Raw genomic sequence first — 25,379 nt, forward strand, 5'->3', positions numbered from 1 at the left:
ATAACCAGATATGAGTGTGTTATAGTGGCCAAACACAACCAGATATGAGTGTGTGTTATAGTGGCCACACACAACCAGAATATGAGTGTTGTTATTGGTGGCCACAACATTCAACCAGATATGAGTGTGTATATAGTGGCCATTACAACAACCAGATATGAGTGTGTTTATAGTGGCCACACAACAACCAGATATGAGTGTGTTATAGTGGGCCACATGAACCAGAGATGAGTGTGGTATAGTGGCCACACACAAACAAGATAATGAGTGTGTTATATGGCCCACTCACATAACCAGATATGAATGTGTTTATAGTGGCCACACAAACAGATATGAGTGTGTTATAGTGGCCCACAACATAACCAGATATGGAGTGTGTTATAGTGGCCAAACACAACCAGATATGAGTGTGTTATAGTGGCCACACACAACCAGATATGAGTGTGTTATAGTGGCCACACACAAACCAGATATGAGTGTGTTATAGTGGCCAAACACATCCCAGATATGTGTGTTATGTTAGTGGCAGTGGCCAAACATAACCAGATATGATGAGTGGCCAAACACAACCAGAAATGTAGGTGTGTTATAGTGGCCACACACAACAGATATGACAGTAGGCCACACACAACCAGATCTGAGTGTGTTATAGTGGCCATACACAATAAGTGCGGGGACCCAGATATGAGTGTGTGTTATAGTGGCCACACACAACCAGATATGAGTGTGTTATAGTGGCCAAACACAACCAGATATGAGTGTGTTATAGTGGCCACACATAACCAGATATGAATGTGTTATAGTGGCCAAACACAACCAGATATGAGTGTGTTAATAGTGGCCAAGCACCAGATTATCGATATAGTGGCCAAACACACAGATATGAGTATGTTAGTTGGCCACACACAACCAGATATGAGTGTGTTATAGTGGCCACACACAGCCAGATATGAACGTGTTATAGTGGCAACACATAACCAGATCAGCAGCATATCGCATGTCAGAGTAGCAGGAATTTCCCATGTACTGATTAGACAAAGATCTAAATCTAAATTTATTACTTTACGGAAATGAAAACTTGGCTTTGGAAGTAAATTGTCATGTATTTGAACTTGTGCAATCATTTATAAAGTCCAGCAGAAGATTTTGAATTTTTTTGACATATAATTTTATAATATATAACATATCTTGTTATTATATACTCTGATAAATTCAATTATTATTTATACCTATTGTATGTATGTGACATCACCTGCAAAATATTTTCATGTTGATTGGAGAAGGCTTCTTAAGTTGAAATTACTTGTGTCTAATCCATTTTGTACTTTCATGACAATAAAATATGTTTTAAAATATATTTAAAGCCCCTAATTGATTATGGCGTAATTATCTTCATTGGAAAAAAACCAAATGAAGAACCTTTCATAAGGGATGTTAATGTATATTTTAGCAAAGTTTGGTGAAAGCATTAATGGGACTTTAAAGTCAAGTCAAGTAGACAATGATAAATAGTGTAGTTACTTTTCATCGGTCTGGTGACTATATCACATGGCAGTCTCGATATACCTAATTAATCTCCTATTGTAGGACAAAGTCTATTGTCTAACATAAATGGTACGTAACGGAATATTCCAAAACGTTTAACAAGGAAACATATACATGTATGCGGATACCACACTTATACTGTAGTTCGATTTATAGAATGTTAAGATTTATATATTTTAAATTACTAACAATAAAAATTCGTTAAGAAAATAATATTAAAATAAAAAACTTAAATAATTTAAGGTATATGAAGTTAAATTGAAAATTCATTACATATATTATCAGTCTGATCAGATATCGGATTTTGTCTGATCATACACGTTAAACCAACGCGAACTCAATGCGATACAATGACAATTACAAGAACACATGTTGCCAGTCATCTACTGAACTGTATGTCACTGAAGGTAGGATTCATAGTGAAGGCAGACAGGTAAGCAAAGATTACTATTATTCTATAATGCACTCTTGTTGTACTAAATCGTAAATACCAACACACAGATGAAATGTTCGTAATCAAAACGTTTAAATGTTTTTTTTGGTTTTACGATTTTCTATTCTTCTCTGTAACTTACAAAATATACACATTTTAATACAAAGAACACATAGTTATCTTCCCTTCCTATGCAATACTTTACCAAGAAAACACAACATAACAATTTTGGAGTATGTCATTTTCAATATTTGCACATTATGGTGATAATGATAAAATACAAGCAAATGTATGAATTGACTGATCGTTTGGTTTTACCGTAAAATACTAAATTGTGAATTCCATTTTTGTGAAAATTTCTCCCAGGAAATAAAAACCTCAAGAAAATCATTCTGGAGAGCGCACACTTAAAGAATCGAAATAAATTTATGGTAATTATTTATCACATTTCCTCAGGTAATGCAATTAGATGTGCCCCTCCTACTTCTGACGGTCATTATATACACTGTACAATGTCTGCCGTTAGATGATAACGATGAGGACGAACACTACACAGACAACGATAAGGTAGAAGGGACGTCAGACGTTAATGGTTTGTGTTTTATATGAAAGAACGAGCTTTACAAATTATTTTCAAAAGAAAAAAATCAATCATTGCATATCAAAAGGAAATAAATAAGATGTATATCATGCTTTCTATATGATTAATAAATTCTTATTTCCATGGATTTTAATCCCTTGTATGTTAACTATCAAAACATTACTTTTGTTTATATCAAGTAAATATATCGGTTAATTACATAGAGAATACATGGCCAGTGTCTTAAAATATAAGCTGTATTTTGGCGAAACTTAAAAAAGACAAAACTGTCGAGCCTTCGGCTTTTGTAAATTGTAATTAAAATTTTATTTCTTCTGTTTTTATCAATTTCATGTACATGTAGTTACACCAAGTCCAATCAAATTAGAGGACATCATCAACTGGCAAAGAGGACCTGATAGCTATGAAGTTGCCTTTGATGGTTTTCGACATCCAGTCACTATTCGCCGTTCCCTTCGATCCTCCGTAGCCGAGCCTTGGCCAATACCACGTGTCTACCATTCAACCAATCATCTGTACAGAATACATCCGCACAACTTCACCTATATTGTCAAGTCTCACTCGTGTGACGTCATAGATGACGCTATTCGTCGTTATAACAAAACAATATTTGAACATTCGACGGAGGTTACAGAGGAGAATTTTTCCAACGTTGTTAAGTCGAAAATAAAAGATGAAATGACTCGTGAAAAGCTTCTGTACTTTATTGACACGACTTCAGTTCCCTACGTACAGATAAAGATTAAAGAAAAGTGTACCAGCTACCCTAATGCATCATCAGATGAATCATGTAAGTATTTATCAGTGTTAGAGTCAAAACTTAATCATGCAATTCATATTTGTCATATCTTTGTATTTGATATGTGTGAATTAATGTGCTAAGAAGATGATTTAACGTTAAGAATTCGGAATAAATATAAACCCTAAATGGATACAAAATCAAATAAGTGCAGATGACATATTTCGTTAAATATTGTGATACAGATTTTTGCTGATTGCCTTCAGAAATCTTTAAGATCCCTTCTTTTTTATTTGTCACAGTTCCTTACGTTCGTTTCACTCCATCAGTACTGACAGTGTGAAATGAAGGGAAGTATCTCTGGTAGATCAGAATTAGCCTAAATAACATATTGGTCACATATACTGTTGTTCTGTATATACTGGATGTATGTCTTTGTGTTGTAGACCGACTGACCGTGGATCCCACTGGTATATCATTGGGAGCTAAAGAGGCTTGGGGAGTCATCAGAGGTCTTGAGACTCTGAGTCAACTTGTTGTCAACAATACTGGACATGTACTTATTTCTGTATCATTTTACAAATTTCTTTTCTAACATTTAATCCTGTATATTATAATTTAGTTGCGAAGGAAGAAAATGAAATTAAAGTAACATTCAACATTTTAAATTCTTTGATATACCATATCATTATGTTTTGTTACGAATACTGAACTGAAAATGACATTATCAAGCAGCATTCTTCTTGTGAAATAACTATAATGAAATGTATGATAATTGTTTTCCCTCAGTTTTACGTTCGTCAAGCCTCTATAAGAGACTCCCCACGGTTCCAGTATAGAGGGTTTCTGTTAGATACAGCAAGACATTACATCACAAAACCAGTCATACTGGACGTAATAGTAGGTACCGTCATCTAACGAAATACGGAATATCTGTAAATTGTACCCAAAACGAACATTGTTTGCCAACTGTACAAGGGCTAGTCATGGCTATATCTAGCCCCAGGATCATGAAACAGTCTTATACTTTGCTTAGCCAATCAAAACATCATCTGTGATTGGCTACGTGTAAAGTTAAGGCTGTTGTAGACTTAAGAATGTTTCATGATCTTGGGGCCTGCTGGTGTTTTATGTAGAATCCTTTACCATATCGATTTTTGTCTGTGGGTGTTCTTTCGTATATTTTGATCATACCAAGTTGTCTGACATGAAAAACATTACAAACAGCTTTTTAAGAAGTGTTCAGGATAAGTTTTATTCACTTTATCAATTTACAACTGCAAATCGTTTTGGGGGAAAGTCTCTAACCACATAATATTTTGCGTGGAAATTACACCTATATCAACCAAGATTTTGAAATTTGAATACACTGTACTTGGTATAAAAGATGTTAAAATGACCTTTTTCATTACTTACCAGGAAGGTATGGCCCAGAACAAGCTGAATGTGTTACACTGGCATATCGTAGATGATCAGTCATTTCCCTACCAAAGTGACGCCTTTCCTGATCTCAGCAAAAAGGTGACGGTTATATATGATTTTCTTTACACAGATCCCGGATATGTGACAAAATGTTTTCATTTTTTATCTATGGTGATAATTATTTCAGGGTGCCTATCATTGGAGCATGGTGTACACTCGTACTGACGTTGCTGATATCATCGAATTCGCACGACTTCGAGGGATCCGAGTGATACCGGAGTTTGATACACCGGGTAAGTACCACTAAACACTCCTGCATTCGTATACATTAACATTGAATATCGTTGGATGTACATAAAATATTGATTTACAGAATGCATACAGTAAACAACTAAAAGAGTTAAAATGTCATTCTAGCATACCTTTTTTTTATAAATATGCACGAATGAATGAGTTACCAAAAGCAGAGTGAGTAGATGAAAACCAGGTTGTATCTGAAGTTTAATTCAAATGGGTGAAGTGATTAATGTTACTCCATACAACTGGTAAGAAAACTAATCCAATTACAGTACTGTGATCAAATTTAGAATACTGTAATCCAATTAGAGTAATGTAATCCAATTAGAGTACTGTAATCCAATTACAACTGTGTAAGAAGTACTGTAAATCCAATTAGAGTACTGTAATCCAATTGTAATCCAATTAGAGTACTGTAATCCAATTAGAGTACTGTAATTTAAATAGAATACTGTAAGTACTGATCCAATTAGAGTACTGTAATCCAATTATAGTACTGTAAATCCAATAAATCCAATTAGAGTACTGTAATCCAATTATATCTACTGTAATCCAATTAGAATACTGTAATCCAATTAGAGTACTGTGATCCAATTAATACTGTAATCCAATTAAAGAATACTGTAATTCCAATTAGAGACACTGTAATCCAATTAAAACTGTAATCCAATAACAGAATACTGTAATCCAAATATAATACTGTAATCCAATTAGAGTACTGTAATCCAATTAGAGTAGCTGGCTCCAATTCCATTTAGAGTACTGATAATCCATTTAGAGTACTGTAATCCAATTATAGTACTGTAAAACAATTAGAGTGCTGTAATCCAAATAGAGTACTGCGAATCCAATGCGGGAGTTTCGAGATCCCAAAACTACGTGGGTAAAGTGCTATTTAGCCTTCCGGATTATGATTATGACGTAATTTTTGTTACGTCATAATCACCAGAAGATGGGACTATTCGACGCTAAATAGTACTTTACCCACGTAGTTTTGGGATATCGAACCTCCGGTTAGAGTACTGCAATCAATTAAGTAATGTAAGCCAAGTACTGTCATCCAAATAATTTTTCGTGAGAGACCTCAAAACAATTGGGTTTTGGATATCAAACCCCGGGTCATTTATCTGTCATTATGCCCTACGTATTCGTGGGGATTGTCCTAACCCCGACACTACTGACTCAGAGCTGAATTGGTAAATTTGATGCCTGTACAGGATACCTGCCCTATGGAATCATCAATGAGTCTCTAGTAAGAGTCCTGGTTACGGTATTCAGGGGGGTGTTAATCGTTGTTTAAAAAGACCCATACCATCATCTAGAACGATAGAGGTGAAAGAGGACTGTGGGTAGGTCACCAACTGTCACCTTGTGTATTGACTTTACAACAATCAATGTTGCCTTACTGCTAACCTATTCAGCCATAAATATTTATCATCTGTCAACCATTTATATAGCAAACCCTTAAATCTCAGTAATATTTCTGTTTTTAATTTGTTACATTAAGAATTCATTTGATTTTTCAGGCCCACACACATCTATTTGCATATTTACTACGCGTAAAGTTTTTTCTATTCCAGTTCTAACGAGTACAATTGTTTTCTACCAACAATCTACTCCCGCTCATTTTGTGACCGGTTATAAATGGACCGATAGACGCCATACCAACTATTATTTTGTAATAATTTGGATTGACATTTCAATATTTTTTCACATTTATTAATATATTAGGGCGTCCAAGATCCTCAGGGTTCTAGATGCTATAACGAAAGACTTAACTAGGAAGAAGGACTTAACAAGATAACAACGGAACAAATAGATGAAGAAAATGCATTGATAGATATCGATATTAAGGTATATACTGTAATCAATAGAAATCGCTATAGCATAAGCGTTTTTTTAGGAAATAATTCCACGAATTCGTGTTCAATTGTGGAAAGTTCGGGACCAAAACATGCGATAATCTCGCACCATTGTCAACCTTTCAATTCACGACCCCTTTGTATCGACGGCTACAATGTTGTTATAACAATACACGCCAGAGGTTACAATACTGCATTTCGTTAAAGAATATATGATAAGAACTATGCCGTAAGATGGCAGAAGATGAACAAGAGCGAATGTTACCGAAATACTGTGCTGGCGATAATTTCAGTCAAAAAGGTATCTTTCAACGCTGTATTTAAAGAATCCGTTATTTTAGTTCATTAGATTCTGCGACCTTATATAGGCAATTACTCTTTGGGTATATATGGTAATGTTCAGATATGTTCAAAAACGAAATAGATATCGCGTTTACTCTAATTTGTCTCCTTCTAGAGTTTCATTAAAATTTTCGACATAATAGATACGCAGAGAATTGTTTGTAAGTATTTTGCTATTTTTAATGTTGAGAAAGTTTTGACATGCTATGCGATTTGGTACTCCTTAATACGTCTTTATTATTGTTGGTCCGATTTGAAAAGAATGCAAATGAATTCGAAAAACTTACAACGTATTCGAGCCTCAACCACAAAGCGCGATCATCATATTGGGAAGGAGCCGGGCACTTCATAGCAGATATCGAGGTAGAGTATATCTCTTCAGTTAATTAGTTTTATATTATCTTTATGGGCAACAACTAAAAAAAATATCTGTACAATCATGGATACCCAATACATTAATAACAACACACTTCTAGTAGTCGCTTTATTAGTTGTCTGAGGGATTCAACAACCTACCACGAGTAATAAATAGTTATTTCTTCATTTTAGGTTAATTAATTTATATGTTAGACTAGATCCCCAAGGATACATTCATCCAGGTATGGCCGACGACACGTACCTGCGCCGCGTTCTGTAGGACGGTACGTGACTTTACTCGTACTGTTGGTACTAGACAGCAATGATCTGGCGTCCCACTGCAAAAGTTTCTACCAGTTGTGGAACCTACGGTATAAAAACAAACAAATTCTACCAGTGTGTGGATCCTTACGTATAAAACAAACCAGTTTCCTACGAGTGTGTATCATTACCGTAGTACAGTACAACAAACCAAACTGTAAATCAGAATCAAATTGACAATGTCCAATCTCGGCTTGCAATGAGATCTATATTTTGTAACTCACACGCAAGTCTGACCTTCCCTAATTTGAAACGTTTATCGGTTTTACTGCTTTCCTATTCTGTACACGTGATATACATGTAGTTCCGAAATTTAACAACCTCAGTTTTTTTTTTTTTACTTGAATGGATTTGTTCATCCGATTACGACATACGTTCTGTGAATGGGATACACGTCTTGATGCACATCTTGGTAATTTTAAGCACGTTAATCAATAGTTGATAAGTATTTGTGTTACCTTTGAGATAAGTTTCCATTTCCAACCAACTTGCTATAATTTTTTTTTTAAATTCTTTTTGTATAGATAATGGTCGTTATAGCCCATGACAAAGCCATACTTGGAGGAGAAATATGTATGTGGGGAGAGTACATGTCAAGTGAGATGCTGATGAAAGTGGCTTTGGTACGATAACATTGTCTATCGCACGGCACAATTCTATCATACCCATAAATTTGCCTTCACATTTATACCATTTTTGATAAAGTAAGCGCTTTTGATTTAGCATTGTAAAGGTGGGACGTACAGAGCGTTGATAGCAGTGCGTTCTGCATGTCCTCTTTGGTGTCGTTCGTGCAAGAAACAATGAACAACAGGAGAATCGTTTTACAGTTAGGGCGTCTCTTGGTTATGGGTTGGTGATAAACATTGTACTCAAAATGATATTGAATGAATGGATCTCTAAGGTTTACAGTGAATAATTCAATAGCGCATCATACTATCTTTACACACCATTTATACTAAACAAGTTAGTAGTTTGTCGGCTACTGGATGATTTGATTTAGAAGTATACCACATGTATATTTTACAGTATGAAGAATAGAATCATTGCAATCATCTAGACATTTCAGAGATATAGAGTTGATTGTTTTACTTCTTAAATAGGCCTCGTGGGTCTGCTGCAGCCCAGAGCGTCTTTGGAGTAGGAGGGAGAGACACGCTCGATTTGTTTAACGCCCGCCCGACGGCTGGAAGAGCACAGATGTCGTCATGATCATGGTACAATGCCGATTAATATTTACAAGACGTGAAGCTAATAATCATAAAATATCTTAACCATCAACGATAGAATCGCAAGAGGTATTGTAAGATACGAGCAAAATCTGAGACAAGAGAGTCCAATAAAGTACAACAAAATGCAAACTTGTTGTGCTATAGGAAGAAATACATTACAGTCCCTTTAGCGCTAGGGTTATATAGAAAATTCCTTTGTCTTTGATCTATAGGAGGGCCTTGATCAGGATTCGCTAATGGTCCCGAAATTCTGTCTCAGGAAGAAGCTCTATTAGACCACAATTCACGACGAACAAGATACCACTGTGGCTTTGTCCCCAGCATATCACAGCTCAGTACCACGTTTATCCAATGAACTGACGCCGTACTAGCATACCTTGGACCACCGATCACCGAGGTAAACACTTATTTAACGTTACTGAATAGTAAACGCTTCATATGTATGTTTCACATTTTATACTTTCGGAAAAGGACCAAAGGACATCTTTCCCACTAAAAACAAGAAATGTGACTACAAGCATCAAAACTAAATTGAATTTAGGTAAAACACGATATTAAACACTAATACTTAATACTAAGTGCAATCCCATTGAAAATTACGTTGCATACAAATCTTTGAGACCAGCAGAAGGCGAATCTTTGAATGATAAATATGACAAATTATTTACAGTTATGCCTCGAAATTCAATGAGAATTTCACATCGGTATAAATTCATTCGGCGTAGAATTATAGTATAGTAACTGAAGCAAAAACGTATTTACAGTGAACAATGTTAAAAACATATTATATTACTAGAATTTGTTATTTGTTCTAGCGTTCAGTGGACTATTTGCATCAATGACATTTTTCTATCTTTTTTCTCATTTCAGGTCATGTACCTGTATCCTACATGACTTCAGTGTCCGTATTGTTTGTGATATTAATGATATATTCACAACGAAAGAGGCGACTCATCCGGTGCCAATTTTGTTAGATATCCATTTGAGGTTTACACATTTATTTATTTTTATCTATTTATTATCTATCATATTGCTACTTTGAATAAACAAGTGATTCAAAATGTTCTTCATTGTGTCTCCGTCCCCTAGAGATCCTTCTCCATCAACGTCCAACCATATATCTCACCGTATACTGGTATCTCTATGTAACCTTTTTAAGTACATGTATCTATATATTTGTTATCAGAAAGATAATAAAATATTGTATCAAAGATAACATTGAATGGTCCGTGAGAATAATTTGAATTTTGAAAAAAGTTCGATTTATGAGAATGTGTGTGTCTGAATGTTAAAGTTATGTTTAAATATCATATATGTTTTGAAAATCTTTAAAAAATCAGAAATTCTAAAATATGTTAACTTGTTATACCTTTATACTACGTGTCGGTCATGAACGTTCACATCTATAATATTGACTTGTGTATCCTTATTACTAGGATAATTGATATAATAGCACTATCAATATTCAATAGATAATACGTACTTAGTAACAGTACATATCTTATCTACAGTAGTAACAGTTGAGACGAGATAACCTCACGTTGAACACAGTGCTAATGCGAGGGGAATTTGGGAACCTGTTCCGCTCTTTTAAATAGGCAATTAAAGGCATATAAAATTTTTTAATAAGAATATGGTGTAAAGTATAGCCAATTAAGAAGTCATAGGGGAAGGACACATCGATCCCAAGAATTATATTTATCCTGTATATTCATTTTCAATTTCAACAATATTTTATTGACATTATATACATCAAAAGGATCGGACATCAGGCTACGCCTATTTAAGTCCTCTTCAGTTCATATTTTTAAGTACAAATATAAATTCATTCTGCATTCATTAATATTTTATATATATATATATTTATATATATTTATAAAAACATATAAATTGAACAGTACAGTAAAAAGTAATCTACTAGGTAAAGGAGGATAACTCCAATTTTATTTTTAATAGTAAATGTTTTGATACAAGTTTAATTATTTGGAATTCAAATTCCTTACGATTTTAGTTTTCGAATAGGGATAAGAACCATATACTCATTTATTGACAGCCTAACATACATACACATCATGAGATATTTGGTCATAAAGTCCCTGTGCTTATGCACACTGACCCATCCCCTTGGAATCTGTATGACAGTCTGACAACAACTAAGCATTTTATCTTTCGTTGTATATGAAAAAAACCCATTGGTAGGAGATTGAATGCAAATTTTTTCATACAATTGGAGTTAACCAACATTTATGGTTCTAATATGTATATTGTTTAATCATTCAATTAGATAATTTTATTATAGTTAATAGATTCTCAATGTTCAATAATCCGTATACATCCAGCCCGGATAGTTAGAGTAAGTTAGAAATAAATATCAACATGTAAGATTAGTTAAATTGCATCGCTAAATAGTATTTTGACTGTCAAGTAATCAGATATAGGTACTTGGTTACTTGGTTTCTGCTTAGAGGGCTATGATACATGTATATTAATATACAAGTTTATCAGAAATCAAATCTTTGAGTATGGCGGATTAATTCAGTCACGCATTGTAAAATATCTTTGTTAATATCATTATTGCAAAATTTACAAACCATATAATAGTGTTTCAATGTGTAACATGCTTATGATTATCCGGTAAACCTAAGTTCTGTATTCCCTGTATAAGAACTGCTCTCTGTTCATAGAAGTGCCACAGTCAAGAAAACTTGATATTGAATTTTCATTAATATAATAACAGGAACAGGCTGGAGATTCTCTTAATTGTCGTAATAAAAGATCAGAGTTTAAATTACTTGCTTGGTTTCGTAGTTGGCACAGAATAATGTTCTATTTACGGTCGCCATGATATGTAAAAATATTAAACATTTCTGTAGTTGGAATATCATTTTCTATTTTCATACTTTTTTTAAATTGTTCTTATGAGATATTAAAAATGAGTTCTGTATCTGTTTGATAAATTTTCTTAGCATTAAGAGAATAAAGCTGTTGGGAGTATAATTCAGTTCTACAGAGGGGGGATTAAATAGCGACTATTCGTTAATGTGTAAGTAGTGTTTATTATTATCATTAAATAATGGTTCAATCAAATTAGTAAGACATCTAGGGGATTCATTGTTTACAATTTTAAACATCATATTGATTTATGGAGTCTCCGTCTGAATTGCTAGTAATCAACATCATTATTAATTCTCCTGTTATAAATTGCCTTCATCTGCATAAAGTATTATTGTGCGATTGTACCTAATCTTCTCAGGCCTGTTATAATTAATTATTGCTTCTATTTCTGTACAGATTATAATAAGTCTTTATCACCTGTTTTGTACAATTATCCCAAATGACATCACAATATTTCAAAACAGGACGTATATAAACATTTATTTTAAATGCTTTTTCTATCTTACACTGTGTTTTTAAGTAATCTTAAAATATTAAGTTCTTTTAGAGGCCTGGGGTATAAATATTATTGATGAATGCTTGGACCATTCACCATCACTACTGAAATTTTATAATACCTTTATTATTTGTATAGCCTTAATTATCGCATACAACCAAAAATGCTAAATGATTTCTAAATATATTAAAAAACAGATTTCAATGATAATGTTCTACATTTCTTTAAACGTGAAATCCTGGTAATGTTGGGAATCACAGGTAAAATGCAGGTAAGGAAGCAGACTATATAACTGCTATCTCAACATACCAGTAGTGGCTGAACGGTGTCATATCTGAGACATCTGCGACAATACTAAGTGTGTATTTGAGACCAAGTGGGTCATGTTTATGACAGAATGAACAAATGGACAGAATATATCATTGTCTACAGAGGACACCATCCTTCATCTGAAGTGAACCTGATGTTCTGTATGCCGGTGTCAAGTTTGACGTCAGACATTGTCTTATTTCATTCGCTGTGGCAGTATACAAACGGACGGGTAAGTGTTAACTATACCATTAATCATAGTGTACTGAAACGTACATCTTCGATTTAAAATTTAAAATATTTTGCTTGTTAAATGTTAATTATCATGTGTTCAACGCTGTTAAATTATTCAAATTTACCTGGTTAAGGTTTTGGTGTAAGTGTGAACAACTTGTTATCCATAACAGCTGATATTAATTTCTACATTAATATAGGTTTGTAAGTCTTGCTTTTGGTATGGACAAATATTTAAAGGATGAAAAATTACAGTTTGGAGAATTTCAAGATGGCTTATTTGCCAGTTTGGATTTTGCATTAGAATAGACATTGGTTTCCGCCTTGGTTTACATAGGTTCTTATGATTATATGTTATTGATATGGGCATTCATTTTAGGAGCAAAACACCGGATTTTGAAATTTCAAAAGGCCCAATTTGTAAACTTCTTCTTGCAAAATAATCTCTTACTTCTTTAATGGCTTCCAGAGGCGAGCTTTGCATTTATTGTATTACGAACCAGAGGTGTTGTTTTTTTTGTTGTATATTACGATCTTTAACTAAGATATTAAACAAAGATCCTTTTCTATAAAGCTGAGGCACAAAGATATTTAGTTAGGACAAAGAATATTGCTGTGAATTGTATCACTTATTATAGATATCAAGTCTAAAGTGTGTTCTTTTTTCTCCAAAAAATCGCGATATTTGTCCTGGTAAAATAACTGGTAAAATATAAGCAGAAGTAGATGGATGCAAAAATTCGTTAAATGTTCTAGATATAATTGATGTAATCAACTATTGTCCTACAATGTTGAGCCCTCTATCTGATGATATATTGTTTGATTTTATTGTTATATTTTCTGTTTAGTAACACAGAGACATGACATCCGAATGGGACGAAACCTTTATGCAACAAACGAGGAAGGTTTGATTTCCGCATTATTTAACGTGAATTAAGTGAAGCTGCGCATAAAAAATATTCAGACTGTGTTATCTGTCATTATCTCCTATTATTTAAACACAAAAATAACTTTGAAACATAATTCTTTCTTGAAAAATCATCCTCTATATCTTATGGGTTACTATCACTGTCGTAATATCCACCCATGCAATGTTTTCAAAGCAAAACTGATAACAATTCAGAAGAAAAACAACTTATCAATCATAGGCCTGCAGTGACATCCTTTGAAGACTATATAGAGAGGGACGTTCGACTTAAAAGTCACATAATCAAACACAGTGTATCATCATCCATTTTTTTTGATTACATTAAAAGACCAAACAATTTATCTATGATCGCACACGTGCAGAGCCTTTAGTTTGCTATGAAATAGTGCAGGGGTGGATATCACGAGTGATAGTAACCCATATAGTGTCGAGGATGACAAAGACGGGTCTCGTATAATCATGTCCTATTTAGAATTTTATCAAATTAATTCAACAGCGATACCTCAGAACTAGCCATTAATGATTTGTTTTTATAGACGACAAAGAAGCTCTCTGTGCTTCAATTCCTCTTTTTTACTATTCTAAATATCCTGTACTAATTGTTTTCTTTACAATAGTTTTATGGGGACTCCTTTACTGCTGTACGGGTACATACAGCTTCAAAAAGAGCTCATAGATCATAAATAGATTGATTATGAAAACTACATTCTATAAGGAAATATTTTGTCCCTCAGGAGCGCGAGTTACAATACTCTCCTTCCAAATGGTTCACCAGGATCAGTCCACCGGCCGCATTCGTGGAACACCACATCAGTTTACTTACAAAAGGTGATGTTATTTATATAAACACATCATTCAAATACTGTACCATAGGGAAAAAAAAACCATACTATGGTATTATTTGATACCATGCATTATTTGTGGTAAGCAATGCCGAATTACGATGGAGAACAATATTGAGGTTCTGGCCAACATTCGTATGTTGTAAATTATATTCTTATTTTGTCGCAAACAATTTCTGTGCAACAAACCTAACCTGGTGAAGTTATCGTCAACTTTAAGATAAAGTAAGGTGTTAAGCCAATTCTTGTTACATTTAAAATGCCTGTTATACTGATTAACCAGGAAGTGAACAAGCCAAACAAAGCTTGGAGTGTGCTCTAAATATATCATATGGCGACAAACCTCTGGAGAAATTAGACATATTCGGCGGACAGACATTACCAGCAGGTAGGCAGGCCAATGGCGCTGTAAGGTTAGGGTAATAAAAGGAGAAGATCAGGAATTCTAACATACAATGCTAACTATTAAACAAACTAATATCAACAATGCTAACTATTAAACAAACTAATATCAACAATGCTAACTATTAAACAAACTAATATCAACAATGTTAACTATTAAACAAACTAAATATCAACAATGCTAACTATTAAACAAACTAATATCAACAATGCTAACTATTAAACAAACTAATATCAACAATGCTAACTATTAAACAAACTAATATCAACAATGCTAAACTATTAAAGAAACTAATATCAACAATGCTAACTATTAAACAAACTAATATCAACAATGCTAACTATTAAACAAACTAATATCAACAATGCTAACTATTAAACAAACTAAATATCAGTAACAAATTTAACTTATACAATGCTTGTGCTTAAAGTATTCATTATTGATGAAATTACATCAATATATCAAGACACTAAAAAATAAAACAATATCGATATCAGGTTTTTTGTTATCTGCCTATATCAGTAATTATGTTTGTGAGTACATCTACTCTACTCTCTTCGTTTTTTAAATAAAACAGTTTAAAGCTTCGATAATATCCCCTTTCAAAATAAAGTGTATATCACATAATTCTTACAAATTTGAGTAATCGCGTTTAATTAATGTGCTTGAGAATTCACGGTTTTCTCTATAATGATATGCATTCTTCATCGACCACACAGATGCACCCATCCTATGTTATCTACACGGAGGTGACTGGGCTATGATGGGGTAGGTACAATTACATTTACACACCAGCAATCAGTTACCCTTGGTCATTATGTGAAAACTTGATTTAAAATCAAAATTCATTTATACTAGGCTGATGAGATTTTTTCCGTGCAAAAAGGAAATATATCTAGTTATTATTCGAGAAAACTACAAATGATCTAAATTATTCTTAATGAAACAATCTATATTCAAGAATGATATATTATGTATGAAATATGTAAGTACATGTATATCATAATAAATTAACATACAAGATAGTGAAAGGTACCTTTGGGCCAGCTGTATATTATTGAAGATATTATGCTGATGGCACAATTTAACATCCTTCATTTAATGTAAATATATTTTGAAGTATTGCAGTGTAGATAAAAACCTAATTCGTAATTGCATTTGTATTCTTTTGACGGAGTTAAATACATAAATTATTATAATGACAATAATGATAAAAGTATTAACAGGTAATATTTTTTATTCCCTCTGCAGGAGAGAAGTGTCTAGTTTCATGGCGCCCCCTCTGATGAGCGCTGGAATCATAGTGATTGTGATTGGATACCACAAGGCACCGGAAGGTAGGAACAAGATTCTTCATAGAATCTATTCAGTTTCTCAATGTCGAAAATATACTTTAAAAAAACACAGTTGTGTTTTTACAAAAGTGCTAGCAAAAAGAGCGAAAAAATAGATATTCGTAAAGATACGTCAACCATTGAAAACTTTATTAGTTTCTACATTGTTGATAGAATATGACATATACAATGTATTGATACAGATAATGAAATAATTCTCAATTGCTACTTTGTTAACTGGGCATATTCAATTTTAGTGGACATGCCAGAAATCGTATGCGAGGTGAAGAAGGCCATGTCTTATATTTTGAAATGGGCGAATAATCGTGGATCACGGTAAGTTAAATTTTGAACAGATACTGACTGTTTGTGTTGGTTGTGAGCGTACGTAATTGAGAGATTTCAATGCTGAAAGTTCCATTAACATTCCAAAAACATTTTCTTTATTTTGTGCTCACACTAAGTACAATTGCTTCAAAAGGTAAACTATATATTTAGTTATTGCTCTTTATAGACTTCAGTTATTGAAGTTTTCAGTTCCCAAATAAAAAAAAATATGTTAAATGTCAATAGAATACATTTGATTGATGCTGTAACTCCTCTCAAAATCATAACATTTGCGGTACAATGTATACGCTTTTAGATGACATGACTCCTTCATGGATTACATGTAATGCGTGAGTTATTGTATTATGAGTATCATATCACGTTTTATGTTACCTTGGTGGCCAGATCTGTGTATGTTGGGGGTCACTGTGCCGGAGGACACCTGGCTGCTATGATGCTGAGTGTTGATTGGACAAAAGAATTAGGTGTATCAAAGGACTTACTTAAAGGTATATGATTTAAAACGTTTTTCTTTATTTTTTTTATTATCTTATTTTTTATTTTTGTATATTTGCGGTTATTACTAAGTCTTTATTTTTGCGTTTTATTTTTTTCATATCAGCTGCAGTTTCAAAAGGATTTTTTTCACTAGCATGAGTTTTCCATTTAGCATTTCTTATTATTGCGTACCTACATTGTTTTTTATGTCATGAGATATTTACTTACATACTTTTACATACCAGGTGCAGTTCTGGTAGCGGGTGTATTCGACCTCCGTCCATTAGTAGATACCTACATCGGCGACCCACTAAAACTAACAAGGTACAGATTCTTGACATTATGACAAAATAAGCAGCAACAGTAGGCAACGTCTAGTTTGTAAAGATATTAAAGCATAAGCGTAGTTTTGTTCTTATGTTTTGTATAGCATATTACACTATCTAATTTTTGTTCGTATTTCAAGAGATGTGGCCTGGGAGTGTAGCCCATGTAGACACGTGGACGCCATAGCTTCTCTTAGTAGACACAGGAAGTTAATGGCCGTGATGGGTGAAAATGACACACCAGCATTCAGACAGCAAAGTATCCAATTTGTCGAGGTAACTATTCGAAAACAGAAAACATTACAGATAAATAAAATAAAAATAAGATAAAATAAAAACACCCTTAATCGAATAAAAAGGTGCCAGTATGAGATAAAACATAGAAAAGAGCGGAGTCATGTAGTCCGGAAAGGTACGCGTCCTCATGATTAGCAGCATCCGACATTCAAATGAAGGTTAAAAAACACTTCCTAGAAAAAGAATCGGGAACAAAATGTTAAAGCATGTTATAATGAGTTCTGTATAGGAGAAACACTTACTTAAAACATGGCACTCTGATGTACAATGCTAACTATAGCTATTGTGTAACTAATCGACAGCTACAGGTAAGGCCTTCACCCATCTTTGACACTAGACAATGTCAGCATAGTAACTGTTGTAATATGTCTACTCTGGCCGTGCATGCATTGCATGAATTTTTCATGAAATTCCATACCAATGTTGTTACCAGAGAATTTTTTGTGAGCTTGAGTTCTCTTCATTCTGAGTTGAGCAGTACAAGAGGCAACATGGCAGACAGTGCAGATCAGATCTTTACGAAGTCAAACTATCTAAAATGATTATCAAATTTCCAATAAAAGAGTTTATTTTGTGATATGTTAATTTAACTGCTCTTTATGTCAGAGGCAGACCATTCACTTGGATATGACTTGTCGGAAATTCATGGATGATTACCATGGAAACGTAGTAATTTTGAATATACCGCTCTACGTTATGAAATGAAGAATATGATTGGTCCTAAAACATAATATCAAGATTTAGTGGATTCTAAAGGAAACTACATTGAAATTCAGTGAAAACGGCAAAGTGATGAAAAGAATGCTTAAAATTTCAAATTAGTTCAGTAGGCTTTGTGTGATTCTTGGATAAGGAATTATACCGAAATTATTCAATTTGGAAAACGTGGATTTATGTGTTACGTGTATGTATTCAAGAAATGAAGCAATTAACAGTGAAATTATTGGTAAATAAACCGAAAGCATTCATTCAATATTCCAACAAGGAAAGTACACATATCTATCTAAAATTAAAACATTATTGTAGGAATGTCTGTGCTATCGAAATACTAAGGAGTCTTGATTTTCAACACAAGGAGTATAGGCCATGGGCTAGGAGGGTCCCACATGCACCCCCCCCCCCCCCCAAACCTCCGAACCAATATTTTTCTGAACCCTTATGACCCACTGATCACAAATCCAAATGTTAACATTGCATAAGTTGGGATGAACTTCCGGTTATGACGTCATCAAGATGGCCGCCATCTCGAATTTCACTAAAAATTGAAAAATAGTCATAACATTAACATTTTTCAACCGAAGTAGACAAATGAGGTATCAAAATGACCACAATAGAACAACAAATACATATCAGGACCAAAAAATCCAATATATGTAGTGATTTCTACGCAGGAAATGAAAAAATCGGATTTAAAGCTCAAAAATGGTGATTTTTCAGCAAATTTTTCATATTTTGTTTGACGCAGCAAAAATGTTTCCCAAACAACAATCTATTATTTCAAAAAAAGTTTTTGACCACTTATCAATCAGTTTAAACAACAACAACAACAAAAACCAATGTTAACATTGTATAGGTTCCGGTTATGACGTCATCAAGATGGCCACCATCTCGAATTTCACTTAAAATGAAGAATAGACATAACACTGATATTTTTCAACTAAAGTAGACAAATGTGGTATCAAAATGACCACAATAGAACGACAAATACATATCAGGACCAAATAATCCAATATGTGTAGTGATTTGTACGGAAAAAAAATAAAAAAATAAGCTTTTAAGCTCAAAAATGGTGATTTTTCAGCAAATTTTTCATACTTGGCTTGACGCAGCAGAAATGTTTCCCAACAACAAATTATTTCTCGTATTCAGTTATTTAAACTCCTATCAATCAGTAAAAACAAAAACAACAATATATAGAAATGCAAAAAAAGAATTATTGTTATACCCTCAATTTTGTAGATTAGCAGCGTCTCAAAAATAACACAACACCTACTGACAAATGTAACCTAAGCTAAGCCTGTGTTTCCGTTAATATCATTAACGGTTCCCAAAGCGTTTGTGTCTTCGAAAATGAGCACATTCAATGTTTATTTCCTATGCATAGCATAGGCAAAATGTCAGATGGTTACTACAATGTCACATATGTCTTTCACTGGTTCTCAATGATAACCATTAGCATTGTTCGTGCTTTCTCGCCTCACTGACCTATCCATTGAAGAGACACGGCATATCTGGTAGCTGGTACATGCAGTCCGAATCAGAGTACTCGAGATCAATTCGTCGAAAGCCAGATCGACGTCTTCGATGTCGATGAGCTCATGTGACACTGCATTACCAGTGTTTTTTCTAGCCTTTTATGACCCATCCACGGCCAGAGTTCATGTCAGGAACAGGTTCAGGGATGTGGGATCTCTTTCAGATTCTAACATATCGTACGTATATGCTGTTTCAGACTTCTCCGGCATAATGGAAATTACACCAGATGCACATTCTTCCAATGGTGGATTGGTTCTCCTTAGCACATAACTCCATAATTCGTATGAAGAATCTTGTGGACCCTCGTGCAACCATAAATGACACAGGTGATATCATCGAGGTCATTAATGAGGGCATAAATGTTAAATGTTTTTCATTGGTCTGACTTCTCCCACTCCCTTGAAGGTGCTGGTTGTGTCACATCTGGTGTATGCGCAAAGAGACCATTGAAGACTCTCCAGTAGAGAGTTCTTTAAAGTGCTTTCCAGACTTGGCAAAGAGTGAAACTTCACTGCAGACCTCATTTATGACCTCAAAGAATCCACCTGTGCCACTTATGGTCACTGAGGTTCACAAGAATGAGGAATTGTGCTTCATACGAATTAAGGAGAACCAACTCAACCCTCCGCAGAATGTTGATCTGGTGTCTTTTCCATCATGCCAGGGACGTCTGGAACATCATATACGATATGTGAATCTAGGTGAAACTACGTTGGAAAAAGGAAGAGCTCCCACATCCCTGAAGCCGATGTTTCTGATCTTAACTCTGACCATGGATAGTTGATAAGTTAGAACCACGATGGTAACCCGGTAATGTAATGTCACATCAGGTCACCGAGGTCGAAGACGACACTCTGGCGAGAAAGCACGCACAACGAAAATGATTACCATTAAGAAATATGTGACACTGCAGTAACCATCTTATATTTCCTTGCGTTTTACACAGGAAATAAACAATGGATGTGCTCATTCTAAAAGACACAATATGTTTAGAAAAGTGTCATGGTATTTACGGAACTTTAATTTGATACCCTATAGCTATTAGTTAGCGTTTTGCTATAATAATTCAGTTTGAGAGGCTACTAGTCTACAAAATTTCGAATATGAAAATGGATTATTTTGAAGTACCACTTAGATATTCAGCCAACTTTAAATTCAAATTTGTTAAGATATAAATCGTCAATAGCCAATGTTATATTCAGGAAATTCCAAGACACCAGGAAAATGTAGTGTTAGCGGTTTGGAAAAAATAATCATATGCCGCATCCGGTGATGTTTTCTAAACCAAATGATGGTATAAAAATTTTCTTTTGCATTTCTATATATTTTTGTTGTTGTTGTTTTAACCGATTGATAAGAGGTCAAATAACTGATTGTGAATAATAATTTGTTGTTGGGAAACAATTTTGTTGCGTCAAGCCAAATATGAAAAAATGCTGAAGATTACTATTTTTGAGCTGAAAATATTATTATTTTTCATTTCCTGCGTTCAAATCACTACATATATTGGATTATTTGGTCCTGATATGTATTTGTTGTTCTATTGTGGTCATTTTGATGCCTCATTTGTCTACTTCAGTTGAAAAATGTCAATGTTTTGACTATTGTTCATTTTTCAGTGAAATTCGAGATGGTGGCCATCTTGATGACGTCATAACCGGAACTTACACGATGTTAACATTGGTTTTGGTTGTTTTCGTTGCTTACACTGATTGATAAGTGGTCAAAAAACCTATTAGAAATAATAGATTGCTGTTGGGAAACATTTTTGCTGCGTCAAACAAAATATGAAAAATTTGCTGAAAAATCACCATTTTTGAGCTTTAAATCCGATTTTTTAATTTCCTGCGTAGAAATCACTACATATATTGGGTTTTTTTGGTCCTGATATGTATTTGTCGTTCTATTGTGGTCATTTTGATACATCATTTGTCTACTTCGGTTGAAAAATGTTAATGTTATGACTATTATTCAATTTTTAGTGAAATTCGAGATGGCGGCCATCTTGGTGACGTCATAACCGGAAGTTTATCCCAACTTATGCAATGTTAACATTTGGATTTGTGATCAGTGGGTCATAAGGGTTCAGAAAAATATTGGTTCGGAGGTTTGGGGGGGGGGGGGTGTATGTGGGACCCTCCTAGTCCATGGCCTAGTAATTTTATGCGTTGTGGTTGATGTGATTGGATTTATGCCGATGTCCAAGAATCAAATATATAAAACAGAAAATATGTAATAATATGTATTATTGAAGTTTTCTATTACATTTGTGTTGAATTTGATTACATTTATTTGTTATTTATCTGTCCAATTTTACAATGCTGCATGTAGTGTCACTCTCTACCTTTCATTGTACATAGTTTACCTGGAACTGTAGATTAGTTGAAACTAATCCACAGCTACAGGTAAACTAATGAACAGTGAAAGGTGTACTAATCTACAGACAGAACAAGTACTTGAGCAATAGTCTAAATAAGGTACTGGGGACAACAAAAGATGACATCATAGCCATGTTTTAAGTGTGTATAAATACTATTCTGAACTCTGCGTGTGGCCTTTGTATTCTTTGAGTAGTTATCAATTTCATTGCTTTGTCGTAGATCAGATTTTAACGCATATGTCTATTGATTATACACATAACATCGTGTTGTAGGCCTTGGAGAAAAGGGGCGTACCTGTACAAGTCAAGGACTTTGAAGAATACGACCATTTCCAAATCAATGAAAATTCCTGGTCTGAATACAAGGTACTGTTCAAAGAACTATCAATGTCGTTATCAACACACATCACATCAGGGAGAGGGTTTATATAGGCATAGCCTGCTGCTCAATACCTTTTAAATCAAATGATTTAATACAATATTTTGAAACACACATTCTGTAACCCTGATAGCATCAAAATCTAACAAATTCTTTAACATCTTTTTAACATCTAATTTCATGCCAAGTATTAGGGCGGAAGTGAAACATTTTTCATGTTTGGATTACTATTTCTTATAACTAATTTTAGAAAAAAAAGTGAACCCTCTTAAAAAGTTGATATTCAATATTTCATATTCAAAATCGTGTTCTTAAATTCGATAAATGAGTATTCCCTTTATACAATTACGCCGCAAACTTTCGGTTTAATGACTTTGTTTTACGTCTGTTTCAGGGAATCGCCAACATGATTCTCAGTAAAGATTGAAACCTACACGGAATGGTCAAAATGTTTTATATCGTTAAATATCATATCGATTCACGAGTATCTAATATTTAATTTTGTGTTCAAATAAAAATATTGATATACATTTTATTTTGTCTATATATTGTAAAATCATTATTGTTGGATATAGTGTAATATTGGAGCATAACATCATTAACAAGATATGAGCATGTAAATATAGACATATGGGTCTAAAATAATTTACGTGTACGTATTCTTGTTACTTCATATTGATATATGTATCAATGTGTGAAATACTTGTCTTAAACAGTTAAAACATTTTATTTCTGTAACTTTGAATATGGATTATCTATAAAAAAAACTTATTTCTTTAGCTTTGAATATGGACTTTCTATAAAAAAATCTTATTTCTGTAGCTTTGGATATGGACTATCTATAAAAACATTACAAAAAGATTATGCCTCCTTTACAAAAAATGACACGAGTCTTATAATAAATTGCTGTTACATAGATATCGCTAATGGCCATTCTATTTTACTAAATTCTATTTTACTACCAGTTATTCTAAATAGACTTCCTATTCTTCTTATAAACATTATCACATTATATTTATCCAAAATTCTAATCGTACATTAAAATTGCATTCTCGCAATGACACATCAGAGTTACATTAACAGAAAGGAGAAACCAGCAGCTAAATTCAAAACACAATTTAATTATATATACAATATTATACAGAGATGGTTTACAATGTCTAAAGTAATTGGTGGTGGTACAAGAGTAGTACGATGATTTGAAGTGTTACTTATCTGTATGCGAATGTCCTGGTATAATCCTTGATCCTTCCAGGTTTCAAATTAACAATAATCACAAATCCACAATGGAAATTGAATGTCCACCGATGATTTGTAACGTTCCAGGCAATATGAATAAATCCACACAAAGTGTTGTAATAATCCACAGATAAAGTCACAAAATAGCTCTCCCAATAGAATCGTATATGGCGCTGTACTATTCTTGATATGTCTAATTACAGGTCTCATTACAGTTATGATTAGCCTTGGACAGCTGGAGTATATATAGCTAAACCGTAATTCAAGAATATTGAAGAACCTTCTACTTCTAGAAATATCTAACTAAAAACAGTAAACAAGTAAACACACATAACTTTCTGGAAATAGATCATTCTAGATCTCTACTTAAAAATCAACATGTTTACAAACATATTTGTTTATACATGATTAAATTCTAGAAAGTTCTATAACCTAAATCAATGATATGACCTTCATAGGATGTATTGATAAAAAAAGCTATAGGAGTTATCTCCCTTATCTCATAACTACATGTATTTAGTGTCATACATAACACACCCCCTCCTTAAAGAAAAGAAAGTTTTCTTGAAAAGGAAACTTTCTTGACATATCAAGTAATATTTAAATCCTTGATAAAGCATCAGCTAGAATATTGTCTTTCCCTTTGATATGTTTTGATGTCAAGATTGTACTCTTGCAAAGTCAAACTCCACCTGAGAATTCTTTGATTTTTGTTTTTCATTTTCCCAATGAATGTCAAAGGGTTGTGGTCGGTGAAGACCAACACAGGCACAACTGTAGTGCATAGATACACATCAAATTGGTTTAAGGCCAAAATCAATGCTAAACATTCTTTCTCAATGGTGGAATGATTTCTCTGGTGTTTGTCAAACTTTTTCGAGAAATAACAAATTGGATGGTCAATTTGTTCAGTACCCTTCTTGCATCAAAACAGCACCAACACCTACATCGCTGGCGTCAACAAACAGTTTAAACTGTTTATTAAAATCTGGAGCAGTCAGAACTGGTGAGTTTGATAGTATGGCTTTCAATTTCTCAAAGGCAGACTTACATTCGTCTGACCAGACAAATTTGACATTTTTCTT

At 33.6% G+C, this 25,379-nt stretch overlaps 2 protein-coding genes across 2 annotated transcripts; both read left to right on the plus strand.

Annotated features, from left to right (window-relative positions):
• The first annotated feature begins 1,825 nt into the window (after positions 1 to 1,825).
• On the plus strand, positions 1,826 to 8,551 carry LOC138311666 (beta-hexosaminidase subunit beta-like). The gene is made up of 9 exons (XM_069252930.1): positions 1,826 to 1,978; positions 2,435 to 2,570; positions 2,923 to 3,369; positions 3,765 to 3,874; positions 4,108 to 4,218; positions 4,738 to 4,839; positions 4,928 to 5,033; positions 6,255 to 6,307; positions 8,444 to 8,551. Exons 1-9 carry the CDS (start codon positions 1,886 to 1,888, stop codon positions 8,549 to 8,551), a joined length of 1,266 nt encoding a protein of 421 aa, XP_069109031.1. The 5' UTR covers positions 1,826 to 1,885.
• A 4,510-nt stretch (positions 8,552 to 13,061) lies between these two features.
• On the plus strand, positions 13,062 to 23,590 carry LOC138311665 (kynurenine formamidase-like). Its single transcript, XM_069252929.1, has 12 exons — positions 13,062 to 13,083; positions 13,934 to 13,990; positions 14,748 to 14,841; positions 15,139 to 15,243; positions 15,978 to 16,026; positions 16,510 to 16,595; positions 16,850 to 16,928; positions 17,325 to 17,428; positions 17,663 to 17,741; positions 17,884 to 18,019; positions 22,950 to 23,042; positions 23,450 to 23,590. Exons 2-12 carry the CDS (start codon positions 13,946 to 13,948, stop codon positions 23,480 to 23,482), a joined length of 903 nt encoding a protein of 300 aa, XP_069109030.1. The 5' UTR covers positions 13,062 to 13,083; positions 13,934 to 13,945; the 3' UTR covers positions 23,483 to 23,590.
• Positions 23,591 to 25,379: the final 1,789 nt, after the last annotated feature.

Source organism: Argopecten irradians, unplaced genomic scaffold (assembly GCF_041381155.1).
Source record: "Argopecten irradians isolate NY unplaced genomic scaffold, Ai_NY scaffold_0082, whole genome shotgun sequence".
NCBI lineage: Eukaryota > Metazoa > Mollusca > Bivalvia > Pectinida > Pectinidae > Argopecten > Argopecten irradians.